The 14,169-nt window shown below is 39.8% G+C and overlaps 1 protein-coding gene across 3 annotated transcripts in view; it reads right to left on the bottom strand.

Annotated features, from left to right (window-relative positions):
* The window catches only part of PCSK5 (proprotein convertase subtilisin/kexin type 5), a 500,900-nt gene that overhangs the window by 206,328 nt on the left and 280,403 nt on the right, over window positions 1-14,169 (bottom strand). For all 3 annotated transcript variants that reach the window (XM_068974738.1, XM_068974739.1, XM_068974741.1), the window contains exon 11: window positions 1,259-1,376. In XM_068974738.1, coding sequence (XP_068830839.1) covers window positions 1,259-1,376 — 118 coding nt within the window. The remainder of the gene's footprint in view (window positions 1-1,258; window positions 1,377-14,169) is intronic.

Here is a 14,169-nt window from a genome sequence, read left to right as displayed (position 1 = left end):
ACTGGTGGGTGACAGCTGGTCCCTGTCACCAGGTCTTGCTCAAAGTTCTGACATGGTTCTGGGTGCCTCTGGTCAGCTGGGTCTGAGCCTCTTCACTGGGCTCTGAGGGTCCTGGGTATCTGGCAGAAAGGGCGCAGAGGTGCAGCCCATGCAGGAGGAGATCTGGACTCCTCCCAGCTGCATGTGCCACTAGTCCCGTTCTTGCTATCCAATAAATGAAAGAAAAATAGATGCTGAATTGGTAAATGAAATTTGTGTAGAAATAAACAATTATTCCATTTGATCTCATTTCTTCATTTGTCAAAAGGGAATAAAACCGATGTTGTTATCAAGTTTTAAGAAGAAAACACACATTAAGTTGCTAGGGCTTGACCTATTGTAAGAACTCAATAAATACTGGTTAACGTTTTACTCCTTTGTTTATTTTTTTCATATTCTTTGCCACAAATGGGTAGAATGAGAAAAAAATTTAGTCCATTTGTTTCTGCTTCCTAACAATTTCCTCAAGAATTATAATGGCTCTGTTCTTATCACAAACCAAAGTTCATAAGTATTTTTCTCAGCTAACTCTCTATAAAATGAAAGCCAAAAGCAAAATACTAATAAAATCACTATAATAAATCCTAATTCTTCAAATTCAGTGCCTAGGAGAGACTTCAGTATCACTTGGTAAATCCTGTTGCACAGTCTCCAGGTTTGTGTGACTGAAACAGGACACTAGGCCCTGGAATCTGAGTAAAGTGCAGTCTCACTTACTGTGCATCCTGCATCACTCTCAGAGAACTACATGGTAAGTAGCTAAGTTTCCAGATCATAAGGTGTAGTTTTGGGGGTATACCAACTTATGGGAAATACTTCTACCATCAAACAGAAATACTTACAGAGTAGAAACTTGAAGAATATCCACCTGTAAGGGTTCTCCCATCCCCTTATAAAATATGCTTTTTTTAAAGGATCCTTGGCTTATGCTAGCGGGCTTTCCTGGTGGCTCAGATGGTGAAAAATCTACCTGCAATGTGGGAGACCTGGGTTCTATCCTTAGGTTGAAAAGATCCTCTGGAGTAGGGCATGGCAGGTTATACTAGGATGGATTTAACAGTTTAGGGTCTTAGACATTATATTAAGATTTTATAATCACATCAGAAAAGAACTACACAAACTACTAGTTTTTATGTGCAACACAGGGCTGTCTCGAGACATCTGCGTGGGCCAGCTCTTTTAGGGAACGGTCATGCTGTCTGCTGGCAGCAAGCATTACTTGATTTGTCGGTCTGTGCTCTCCACACACACGTGCTGCTGGGGAACAGTGGTCCACTTCTCCGCCTCCATCACCATGGCCTCTGCATCCATCAGTCCAAATCCATAGAGATGGCTCACTACAGAAGGCAAGAAGTCGGTCAGCTTTACCATGGTTGGCAGCAACCTATGCTATATATGTTGACTTATACTTTCACTCTGTAGAAAAGCCAGACACAACCCAATGGTAGCCAAGCTTTCCTTCTAGCAACAATTAAAAAACAAATAAAACAAGTAAATAATCAAAAGAAGAAAATAAGATCCATGCGTATTGTTCACTGAATACGTATTATAACTAGTAACAGAACTACCGTTTATGAATTGTTATTACATGGCAAGTATTAGCCCATATTTTTGCATTTAATCCTCCTAACAATCTTAAGATGTTAGTGCTATTACTATTGTCACTCACGGATGAGGAGAAAGAAATTTGGCTGAGACTGACTAGCAGTACAGTGGTTGAGCCAAATTCTAACCCATAAAGATTTACTACCAGGCTCCGCTTGTAAACCACTTGTATTCAAGTGATAACACTATCCTGTTTGTAAGATAAAATAATTAGTAGGTTTAAAGAGAAGTGTACACAACTTCTCTTAGTGCAGTCAGAACTAACACGCAAGAAATACCAATTTTCTGACATATCTAGTTTTTTGGTTGAAAATCCTAGAAGACATAAATCATTACCTTTCCTTTAGCATATAAAAAACTTATTAGAGTTTATGCATGAAATATTTGGAGGCTTCTAAACTTTCATGACACCTTCTTATCCTTGGATGTTGTAAACTTTTAGTTCTCAATGAGAATATCTATTAGATCAATAGATAAATTTGACCTAACTTTCTCAGAAACTTTACTTATATATAGGAAAATTTAATGATGATACAGTGATATCTACATTTGCAACTCTTTCTAAAAATACTTAAAAATCTCAGTTGAATACATAAAATCTCCACCTTGCATTAAACTCTTTTATATCTTTAAACACAAAGTCATACTTTGCTATGGCAAAGATATATGTAGAATTTTTATACAGGTACTTTTGCAACTTTTATTATAAATGATATTTTTCTTAATTAAAAAACAATGTATGTTCATTGTAAAAACTTGGAACTACATCCAGAAAAGAATAAATAAAACTCATCAATAACCTCATCACAAATCGGTAACTGTTATTAACAAGTCTATTTAGATTTAGTTACATAATATTACATGAGGCAAGTTTGCCTCCTTAATTTGAAAAGATACAGAGTAACACACATATAATAGAAGAGAAATGTCAAATTTGGGATTAAAGAAACTAAATTGTGGAGCTCTTTTGTTAAAGTTCATTGAAATCCTATGTTATCACTTATCACTTAACCACAGTCTATATCATTTCACCATGGATATTCAAAGGTATTTTCTTGCCCTGGAGGAATTGAAATTATTGACGAAGACGCAATGCGAGGCTCTCTAACTCTTCATGGTACCCAAATATCTCCAAGCCACTGTCAAGTGATTTTAAACCAGTATAATTTATAATTTAATCTCAGTCCAGGGAAATGAGAGATTTAATTGATATGAAGGGGGTGGGGAAGAGGGTGAGGGGGTGGGTTTGGGGAGGGTAAGGATTTTGAATAGTCTGCAAAATGGGTGTCTTGGCCCCAGCTCAGCTTTGCACATTGCCCTTCCCCACCTCCCCCCCCCAATAATTGTCAACTTAACAACCTTTAGAATAAATTAACACGCAGAGCTCTCAAATACAACAAACACTTCATGCCTGTTAAACAACCACTTGAGTTAAGTAGAAAAGCACCTTGAGTCTTTATGAAGGCTGTAAATTGTTTCCTTTTCCAACTCAATTCCTACCCTCCAGAGAAAAGGTCTGTTCATGCAATACTCAAAGAAGGTGTTCAGAACAGAGGCTGAGTAGCTCCAGTTAAACTACAGACTGGCAAGTCACAGAAAAAAATGTTTATTACTAGAATATTAATGAACAAGGAAATTAGACTAGATCAGTGAAGGCCACCGAATCACGAATGGAGACTTGCAGCATTTTAAAATATTTTAATATACTGAAATTGAGAATCTGTCCACAATCATGATACACAGCTGAAGGAAAAAAAATGAAATAAATTTATTTTTTCTTTTTTTGGGAGGAGGGGGGCAGTGCCGGCAATGTATCAACTCTCTTCTGAATGGCAGTTATTTGTTTGATTTTTGGTAAATACCAAAGAGAAAATAATTACACAATAAATGCGTTGGGCAGATAAACTCCTTCAAAACATGGTGTTAACAGGGAAAATAGCCATTAAATGGTTTGAAAGCTCTACTAGTTTTATGAGATATAAGTGACATGTAATAATTTTTTATATGACATGAAGTTTCACACTCTAAAATTAACTTATAAACTCAGAACATGTGTTTTATTTTGTTTGTTTCTGTTTTGCTGACCATTTGAGTCACATCTTGCTCATCACACTGTTACCATTGTTACCACGCCACATGGGGTATGATTTCTCTTCCGTGACTGCAGAGCATCTGGCTTAGAGAAGAGGCTCCAAATGTATTTGTGAAGTAAATGAATGTAACTGATCTGAGAAACTGTATTTAATTCACCAAGTGGCATAAAATGTTTACAGGAGAATTGTAAGCGGGAATTAGGAGGCCTGTTCTTTTTGTTACAGACTCCTATAAACTCATCATTAATAACTAAAAATGTATCCTAGTGTAGAGCCAATATTCCCACTTTCAAAAATTTTACAATTACCTGTATATAATATGCCATCCCTGGTTGTGATATGACCATTCCATAACTAAAATAGTTTTATCTATGCACATTTCTCATGCCACGACCTGAGCCTGAAAATAATTTTATGAGGATCAAGTGGAATCTCTCCATGCAGGCACTGTGCCAAATGCAAAATTCTAAGGATTCTGTATTTAGAAAGACAATGAGGGAATAAAGCATGTATATAGACTAAATAGCTTGAAGCACAGCTATGATAGGTATTTCAGAAACTAAGTCTAACTCTTTGAAGAATGTGGTTGAACAAACTTAATAAAAGGAATTTGAAAAACTTGCTTAATAGTATATTTGTTCCATTAGATGGCATGACTGTTTATGCAGAGAAGTTCCAAAAAGTGGAAAGTTTCCCTGCTTGGACTAGTCAGGTGGGCAAGCAGAGAGAGGAAGATGGACGATGTTCCCGGGAGGTATATTTTCATTTTCTGATGAGACTAGAAATGCCAAGAGGAGCTAGTCATTAAATACACAAGTAAATAATTGCATAGTTCAAAAGCAGATACAGTTGATTTAGACAGCAGTACCAGCTATGAGACCTAAGCCCTGTCTGATATAATAAAGGAATTGATTGGAACAAGTTTGTTTGTTTGATTTTTAACTTTTTTGGGCTCCCTGAAGTAATAAGGCTTTTTGCTACCAGCTGTCAGATATACAGACAATGCTATGTAGCAACCAGAAGGGCAAACGACAACAAAAATGGCTATGAGAGATTTAAAATTTTGCCTGTGACTGCAAAAGACACAACTAAGTGACAGCTATCCATTCCTGAGCATTTAGTATAAAAGTACAGTCAATTTCTTCCATTGGGGAAATCATTTCTTATGACTAGTTTGATTAAACGTCTAGGTTTACCCAACGTTGTCCTGGTTTGAGCGCGGAAATCCTACGTCCTGGAGAAACTCCTTATTCATGGGCAAACCAGGTGAGGAGCTACTGCACGTGGAACTGAGGGAGTATGGAGTGGCACCTTCACATCTTTCACTATCAACAGCCTAGTAACTAGGAGGCAGCTGTACAGGCATACTGAACTTTGTATTTGTTGAGATGTATTCAATCATCAAAATATACAATGTGGTTGATAAATTAGATTCGATTACTCAATTGTTAGAAAGGGACAGTTTCAATACACTTCACTGATATAAGCTAAGAATTTATCACATTAATTATGATACAACTTGTGTGGTTTGGAGCACCTACTACAGTCAACACCATGAGGCTCTGAAAGAAGCAGAAAATGCTATGAGTTCTCAGACTGCCAGGGGATGAGACAAGAATAGCTCTATGATTTCACTAAGAAACAAAAGTGGTAACTGTGTAATCACTGTAAATGTGTACAAAAGACTTCAAAAGTCAAGAAAAGAAATCAGTTAAAAAAAAAAAAAGATAATGGGTAAAAAGCTATCAATAGAGCCTGCCCTATGGAAAGTACTCAATGAATGTTAGCTGAAATTTGGAGTTGGGAAGATGACATAGAGGGGAAGGTGATATCTGGACTGGGCTTTGGAGCTCTCGCTGGATTCAGCGAGGTGGAGATGCAGGGAGGACAGCTGGGACCAGAACAGAGCCTCCTGATTAAAGAATCATCAGGTCTGTGTACCGTTCTTTGGGGCAGTGAGCAAAACGGCACCCGGCGTGTGGGGAGAGTGGTCAGCAGGGGATGGGCATTAGGAGTCTACGCGGCCAGAAGTAAGGGGGAGAGAGTGGACTGTGGGGGAACTGGATGCCAACCGTGACTGTGGGGTATCTTCTGCCGTCAGTCAGGCTGCTGTTCTTCTACCTAAGGGGAAACCGCCATGCAAATTCCTGGCTTGAGCGGGGCTGCTGATCTGCAGGGTGGGGTTGAAACTTTGACTGAGATCAAAGAGCTCCTGTGGCTCCTGGAGTCCTCGCACCTTTGGGTTCTTTGATCCTCAATGTGCTGAACCACCTGTTCTGAAATAACTGCTCCCACCAGGGACCCTGCACCTCCCGCACCTACTAATCAAACCAGGCAGAGGGCGTGAAACGCACCCCATTGCACATGAATAATGTAAATGCTTAAGTACTGCTTCTTTTAAAATAGAAGTAAACAGCTAAATAGGAAAACATAAAATGTAAGATTCATAAGCATGAAGAAGCAGAAGTAATACTCTTCCGTCTATGTCAGCATTTCTACACCCAAACAGCTTGACAAATGAAAACAGGACGCTTGCAGAATTAGCCTTTTCTTCCCTTTTCCTACTCCCTTTCTCAGACATCTATCTCTTTATTATGTACCCTTTAAATTCCAGCATGAAAAGCACATAAGCTTCTTAGAGAAATCAGAACTAGAGCTGCAGTGCTTTCTTCTGCCTCCTCCAGCAAAATGCAGACTCCCCGGGGGCAGGAAAAACCCCACAGCCAGCACCTGCCTTATTGCCTTACTTTGCATGGTTTGTTTTTAGTTTTCCTTTGCTTTTCCTAAAATTGTAGGCTCTACTAACAACTGCAGCCAGATCCAAAGATGCCAGCCATCACCAGCACTATCAAGGAATTGCATGTGGAAGGTTTCCAGACACTGATACTTGGCTGTCTGCAGGGTCTGCACTTCAAAGTGCCCCTCGGGATATGTCTGGTCAGCAGCTGTAGGTAGTCAGGCAGGCTCATCATTACAGAGATGAAGTAAAAAGAGTTTAGGAAACCACTGCTGAGTTCTCCTCCTCCATGTACAATGTACTTCATTATACTTGGTGCATATGCACGCAGTTTATTACATATGCATATTTAAGATACATATTTACTGTTATCTTAAAAAATTTACAGAGTTAAGAAGATACGCCTGTCTTCTCTTAAGGGGATTTAAGAAAAGATAAACATGTCAAATTATTTTCTCTTCTTCTCTGGCCATTCTTCCTTTGTTTGCTTCCAAAGCGACTGTAATAGGAAAGTAATTTGTTTAAGGCACTTGACTAGAATTTCTTGACTGGAGGTAGGAAAACTATTTTACTACCTTGGGGAAACTTAGCCATGTATTCCTAGGCATACATAGATCACAACTGGGCTTGTTTTTAGGAAACTATGATTGCTTAGTCAGAGATAAGAACAAAATAAAAAATGTCCCACAAGGGCTTCTGGGTGAAAGCTAACTGAAGATTAGACTGACCATATGTTAGCTCCCCAGCCTAGATCTTCTTGGCACATAACCTGGACAAACAATTACCAGACTGGGATCTTAATGAGCCAGCAGTCAGAAATTCTTACTTTTGAATTATTCGCATATTACTTATAGATAACTCTTTATTTAACTTTCCTTTATGTTTGCCTTTTCCTTAAATTTGCATAAAGGAATAGAAAATCTGACTGATGTTTATATTTCAAGTGAGTATATTTTCATACTCAGTAGTTAACAGAGGTTGCAAAGATATGACTATTTTATCCAACTACACCAAACATCCATGGCTCACCTGGTATGATGCCATTACCTACTGTTGATATGATGGGTGGCAAACCACAAAGTGTGATACACAGAAGAACGTGTTCCTTGCAGCTAGGAATGTCACCTTCTGATTGGGAAGAAAGCTAACACTTATCTTTTTAAGTTTCAAGTGCTATATAAGGCTTCTCATGAAAATTCCTTTTCATTTACATAAAACTCAAATAAGGAACAATAATAAGGAAATTTCTGTAAAACTCAGAAAAACAGGCCATATAGAAGATGCATATTCTCTTAAAAGAAATAATACTTGAGATGGTTATGTCCTGGAGTAAGATTTGGATTCATGGAGGTATAATTCATGGAGTAAATAATGAGACAGGGATATTTGGAATGGTGTCTCCTGAAGAAAGCTATGTGGGCCTGAAATCCCATGGATGGATTTAATCTGCAGGTAATGAAGTAGGCAGCAATCAAAAAATGACATTTATTTAATTAATATTTTAGAAAGACTGATCTGGCATTGATGTGTGGAGTATGAAATAGCAGAAGGACTGAGGCAGGGAACTAGTTATTTCAATGGTGCAGGCATGGGAGACCATAAAGAAGGTTATGGAAGAGGTGAATGAAATAAGCAATCACATAAGAAAGGAGCAAAGAAATTTCACATCTCACACTGTAGGATGCTCAGTCAGAGTGAACAGGATCAGAGTGAATGGGGTGATCTAGAGAAGGATGTTCCCTGAGGATAGAGGTAACCTCGGGGGAGATATTGCTTCATAAAAGACGACTGACAGTTCTATTTTAGAAGTTCTGAGTTTTAAATGACACAGGAGAGCCTTGTGCAGAGATTCTAGGTTGGTAATGGATGAAGTCAATGTGGAAGATGGTAGAACTGGGAATCATTAGTCAGGAGGTGGTCTTTGTCATTGGATGGAAGGCAGGGATGTGAATGTGGAATTAAGAGAATGTGAAAGGGAGGAAAGAAGAAGGCAGAGAGGAGCAGAGAAGGAAAGAGAGTGTTCTCCCTCTAGAGCTCTCAAAGCAACAGTCCTTAGGGAATGGCCCAGGGAAAGGGAGAGAAAGGACTCAGGAGAGTATCAAAGAAGAACGGGGCTGTATCTCTGCAGCACAAAAGGCAAGGGCAAGTAGTTCTGGACTGTGTACATCAAAAGCATGAAACCCTGGAGAAAAACAAGGATCCTTCTGATCTGGCAAGCAGGAAATGGTTGAACATCTTAAAGAGTAACTGCACTTTAAAGGCGGAAGTGGAAACAAGACTACAGGAGAGAGGAAACGGAAGCAGCCAAATGAGACTGATGTGTTAGTCACTCAGTTGTGTCCGACCTTTGCGATCCCGTGGACTGTGTGTCCATGGGATTCTCCAGGCCAGAGTACTGGAGTGGGTTGCCGGTCCCTTCTTTATGGGATCTTCCCAACACAGAGATCGAATCCTGGTCCCCTGCATGGCAGGTGGACTCCTGACTATCTGAGCCACTAGGGAAGCCCCTAAATCACACTACTTGTTGGGAATTTTTAATTGTGTAAGAAAGCACAGAACTAACACAGGAGGATAATGTAAAAGGTCCCCCCTGCCCTGAAATGGGAGATACAGAATTTGAAAAGAGAATGTGATCATCCAGTTGACCAAAAGCAGAATGCGTGCAGCTGGGAGTACATGCATGCAGTAAGAGAATGACAAGAGACGAGCTTTTTTATGGAGCATCTTTCACACACAGGATTCCTTATCCAAGCTACAGAAAAAAGTCATGACAGAAATTTTGTTCATTTCTTCTGAGGATACTATTTCAATTAGCAACACTCGAAGTTGACTAGGAGAGAAATTAATTCATTACCTACAGTGGATACCTTGGGTTGGTGTTTCCCAAACCTACATGTACATCACCCAGAGGACTTGTTAGGGCACACACTGTGCAACCCCACTGATTAGTAGTTTCAAGGCAAGGTTCAGATCTGCATTTTTACCAAGTTCCTGGGTGATGCTGATACTGTTGGTTCAGGGACCCCACTTTGAGAGCCATTTCTTGAAGCTACTACAATTAGTATCTTTCCAGGAAACCTAGTTTACCAGTGATGAAGCCTGGATAATCAGGCTAATATCTCCAACACATGGCTTGAGTCTCTGCAGGCATGGTTTACAAATATCCTGCCCTCATGCCAGAAGTAAGCTGCTTCCACAGAAGATCATGTCAATATCTTTTCATGTGGGCTACCTACCAGAAATGTTTTTGCTTCTCTTATAAAACTTTTACATGATAAAGTTCTCCTAATTAATCTATAGATGCAGATCCCTCATTGTTCAAGCACAGGTTTGTGTACGTATTTTCTTCTTTGGATGCACATCACCTGAAGAGTTAAGTTCTCTACATTGTTAGATAGAATCAGCGTTTGATTGAGATACAAAATCATGGTCAATCACAATGTTGAAAATAGTAAATGCAGTGAGGTAGCTATCTCTTAACCCTACTGCCTCTATAACTGAAGTGCACTTACCAAGCATGTTTCAAGTATGCTTCCCAAAAGAAGAGGCCCAGAAGTTTCGTATGGGCGGTAAACATATCTCATACATGCACCTTTTAAATACATTAGCTAATGAAATCTTTAAAATAATCCTATTAGCAAGATCTCTTCAAGAAAATTAGAGATAGCAAGGGAACGTTTCATGCAAAGATGGGCTCGATAAAGGACAGAAATGGTATGGACCTAACAGAAGCAGAAGATATTAAGAAGAGGTAGCAAGAATACACAGAATAACTACAAAAAAAGATCTTCACGACCCAGATAATAACAATGGTGTGATCACTCATCTAGAGCTAGACATCCTGGAATGTGAAGTCAAGTGGGCCTTAGAAAGCATCACTATGGACAAAGCTAGTGGAGGTGATGGAATTCAAGTTGAGCTGTTTCAAATCCTGAAAGATGATCCTGTGAAAGTGCTGCACTCGATATGCCAGCAAATTTGGAAAACTCAGCAGTGGCCACAGGACTGGAAAAGGTCAGTTTTCATTCCAATCCCAAAGAAAGGCAATGCAAAAGAAGGTTCAAACTACCACACAATTGCACTCATCTCACATGCTAGTAAAGTCATGCTCAAAATTTTCCAAGCCAGGCTTCAGCAATACGTGAACCATGAAATTCCTGATGTCCAAGCTGGCTTTAGAAAAGGCAGAGGAACCAGAGATCAAATTGCCAACCTCCACTGGATCATGGAAAAAGCAAGAGAGTTCTAGGAAAACATCTATTTCTGTTTTGTTGACTATGCCAAAGCCTTGGACTGTGTGGACCACAATAAACTGGAAAATTCTGAGAGATGGGAATACCAGACCACCTGACCTGCCTCTTGAGAAATCTGTATGCAGGTCAGGAAGCAACAGTTAGAACTGGACATGGAACAACAGACTGGTTCCAAATAGGAAAAGGAGTACATCAAGGCTGTATATGGTCACCGGGCTTATTTAACTTATATGAAGAGTACATCATGAGAAACTCTGGACTGGAAGAAACACAAGCTGGAATCAAGATTGCCGGGAGAAATATCAATAACTTCAGATATGCAGATGACACCACCGTTATGGCAGAAAGTGAAGAGGAACTAAAAAGCCTCTTGACAAAAGTGAAAGAGGAGAGTGAAAAAGTTGGCTTAAAGCTCAACATTCAGAAAACAAAGATCATGGCATCTGGTCCCATCACTTCATGGGAAATAGATGGGGAAACAGTGGAAACAGTGTCAGACTTTATTTTTCTGGGCTCCAAAATCACTGCAGATGGTGATTGCAGCCATGAAATTAAAAGACGTTTACTCCTTGGAAGAAAAGTTATGACCAACCTAGACAGCATATTCAAAAGCAGAGACATCACTTTGCTGACTAACGTCCATCTAGTCAAGGCTATGGTTTTTCCTGTGGTCATGTATGGATGTGAGAGTTGGACTGTGAAGAAGGCTGAGCACTAAAGAATTGATGCTTTTGAACTGTGGTGTTGGAGAAGACTCTTGAGAGTCCCTTGTACTGCAAGGACATCCAACCAGTCCATTCTGAAGGAGATCAGCCCTGGGATTTCTTTGGAAGTAATGATGCTAAAGCTGAAACTCCAGTACTTTGGCCACCTCATGCGAAGAGTTGACTCATTGGAAAAGACTCTGATGCTGGGAGGGATTGGGGGCAGGAGGAGAACGGGACGACCGAGGATGAGATGGCTGGATGGCATCACTGACTCGATGGACGTGAGTCTGAGTGAACTCCGGGAGTTGGTGATGGACATGGAGGCCTGGCATGCTGAGATTCATGGGGTCGCAAAGAGTCGGATACAACCGAGCAACTGAACTAAACTGATTATTCACAATTCACAGTTGAAAATACTAAGTCTCATGAACATTAAAAAAAAAAAAAAACTCTTAAACTCACTGGGACTTGATCCCAAGTATTCAAAATCTTCATCTATTATATACATACTCAGTGATCACCATTATATAAAAGACACATAGTATTTCTTTCAATGAAAGTACTCAAATCAATCATAAATTCTCAGAATAAGACAACAAAGGTTGGGGGGAGGGACATTTTGGGATTTATCTATACATCACAAATGAACACTGGAACATTTTTATCCTCTCTGCTTCCTGCAAATCAACTGCATTAAAAACGGCTCTCTTCTTCAAAACTCATTAAAATAGTATGTGCAGAAAAAGATATATGTGAAGTTTGGAAGAAAAGTTAACTGGCCCAGAGCCCTTATTCTTGCTGAGAAATGACCTTCTTCAGTCATTTCTATCAGGAGTTTTTCCTGAGTGAGAAAATATTATTAATATGGCAAAGTTACTTTATTTTATATTCATGCTGAGGCCATTTTTTTTTATTACAGCTAACTAGGCATGCACAGATGAACAAATGGCACTGGGTGGCAAAGAGCAGCTTCCCATTTGTTAACATCCAGCAGTGATCACAATACCCTCTTTTTTTGGCTCTTTCAAAGATGACTCTGGAAACTTCAGGGTGTACCATGGCTTCTGGTAGAACATCATAAAATGAAGCCTGTTGAAACTATTACTGGGATGTGTGATGGAAGTTTAATTGCTTTGAAATGCCTAAGGCTAGCAAGATGTGAACATGTGTAAAGAGTTGAATTGAGATTCTAAGAAAAAAAAGTCTGGATCTATTTATGTCACAGAAGATGTATCCAGATGGATTCCACAAAGTGAACGCCTGGTGTGTGTAACTGTATCTTCTTAGATGCAGTGGCCCTAGGAAGTTACGCATAAAACTAGCGAGGGATTAATTTTCAGGATTTCTTTTTGAATCCTTGGGTCTGGTTTATATTGTAGACACTAGCATGGATATAAAGATCTCCATGGGTAGAAAAAAAGGATAGGCAAAACCATCTTTACTAAAGTTTAAAAAGATGTAATTAGGCCCCCTTTCCTCTCGTTCATTTGGCTTAACTTACTGATCTTGAGGGCTTCCTATGCAGCGCAAGTGATAAAGAACCCGCCTGACAATGCAGGAGATTTAAGAGATATGGGTTCAATCCTTGGGTCAGGAAGATCCTCTGGAGGAGGGCATGGCAATCCACTCCAGTATTCTTGCCTGGAGAATCCCACAGACAGAGGAGTCTGGCGGGAAGTCCATAGGGTCTCAACAGAGTCAGACACAACTGAAGCAACTTAGCATGGCACAGCACGTACATTGATCTTGAACTGATCTTCACAGCTGGAACACTGCCCATTTGGCATGGTCTCAGCATGGTCACAGCAAGTTAGAGCCTCCTGTCCCTCATGGGGGTCAGGGAATTGGTGCCATAGTCTGTTCTGGGAAAGCTGATGCCAGAGTCCAAAACTGATAGGCAAGGACTAATTTCAATGACAAGAGTTCCTCCTGTGTACCTCCATCACATCTCTCTCTCTCTCTCACATTTAAAGCTCTATTCCTTTGTAGAAAAGGTCTGTTTGGGAGTACCTTACAAGACAGCTTGTTGATAATCATGAAAGCATCTCATATAGCTTTTTCGCCACTGCCTTCTGCCTGTGCTCATGTATCCTGCATATGTCAACTTTTAATCACCCCACATAAGAGTCTCCTACTGACTCCACATGAAATAAGCATACATTTGAATGCATGAAGCTTCAATCATTTTTGGTCAAAAAATCAGGCAGAATGGAGAAAGAATAAGAAGAGAAAAATAGATTTGTGCTTAAACTCATTCATTCAAAATTCTAAGATTTTACATCAAACTATGTCTAGAAGCTGGGGATGATGAAAAAGATATTGGGAAACTCTATCTGACTGCAATAACTTTGCAAATGAAGGTCCTGTGAATGTCAAGCTTGAAGCAATAGATGAAGGTTAAAATGATCAAAACCATCTCTGGAGAGAAACCTTTTGAAAGATACCATGCCTTTTTGACAACTGTGGGAGAAATTACAACCAAATTTCATGCAACATGGTTGCCTACATGGGACTCCTGTGAATTAGATGCCTCTTGCTTTAGGGGAATGCCATCCCACTCTGGGGGCTTTCCCGTTGGCTCAGTGGTAAAGGATCCACCTGTCGATGCAGGAAACACAGGTTTGATCCCTGGGTCAGAAAGGTCCCCTGGAGAAGGAAGTGAAAACCCACTCCAGTATTCTTGCCTGGAAAATCCCATGGAGAGAGGAGCCTGATGGGCTACAAAAGAGTCAGAC

The sequence above is a fragment of the Capricornis sumatraensis genome, chromosome 6 (assembly GCF_032405125.1).
Source record: "Capricornis sumatraensis isolate serow.1 chromosome 6, serow.2, whole genome shotgun sequence".
Lineage (NCBI taxonomy): Eukaryota > Metazoa > Chordata > Mammalia > Artiodactyla > Bovidae > Capricornis > Capricornis sumatraensis.
This window is presented reverse-complemented; position numbering and strand designations above follow the sequence as displayed.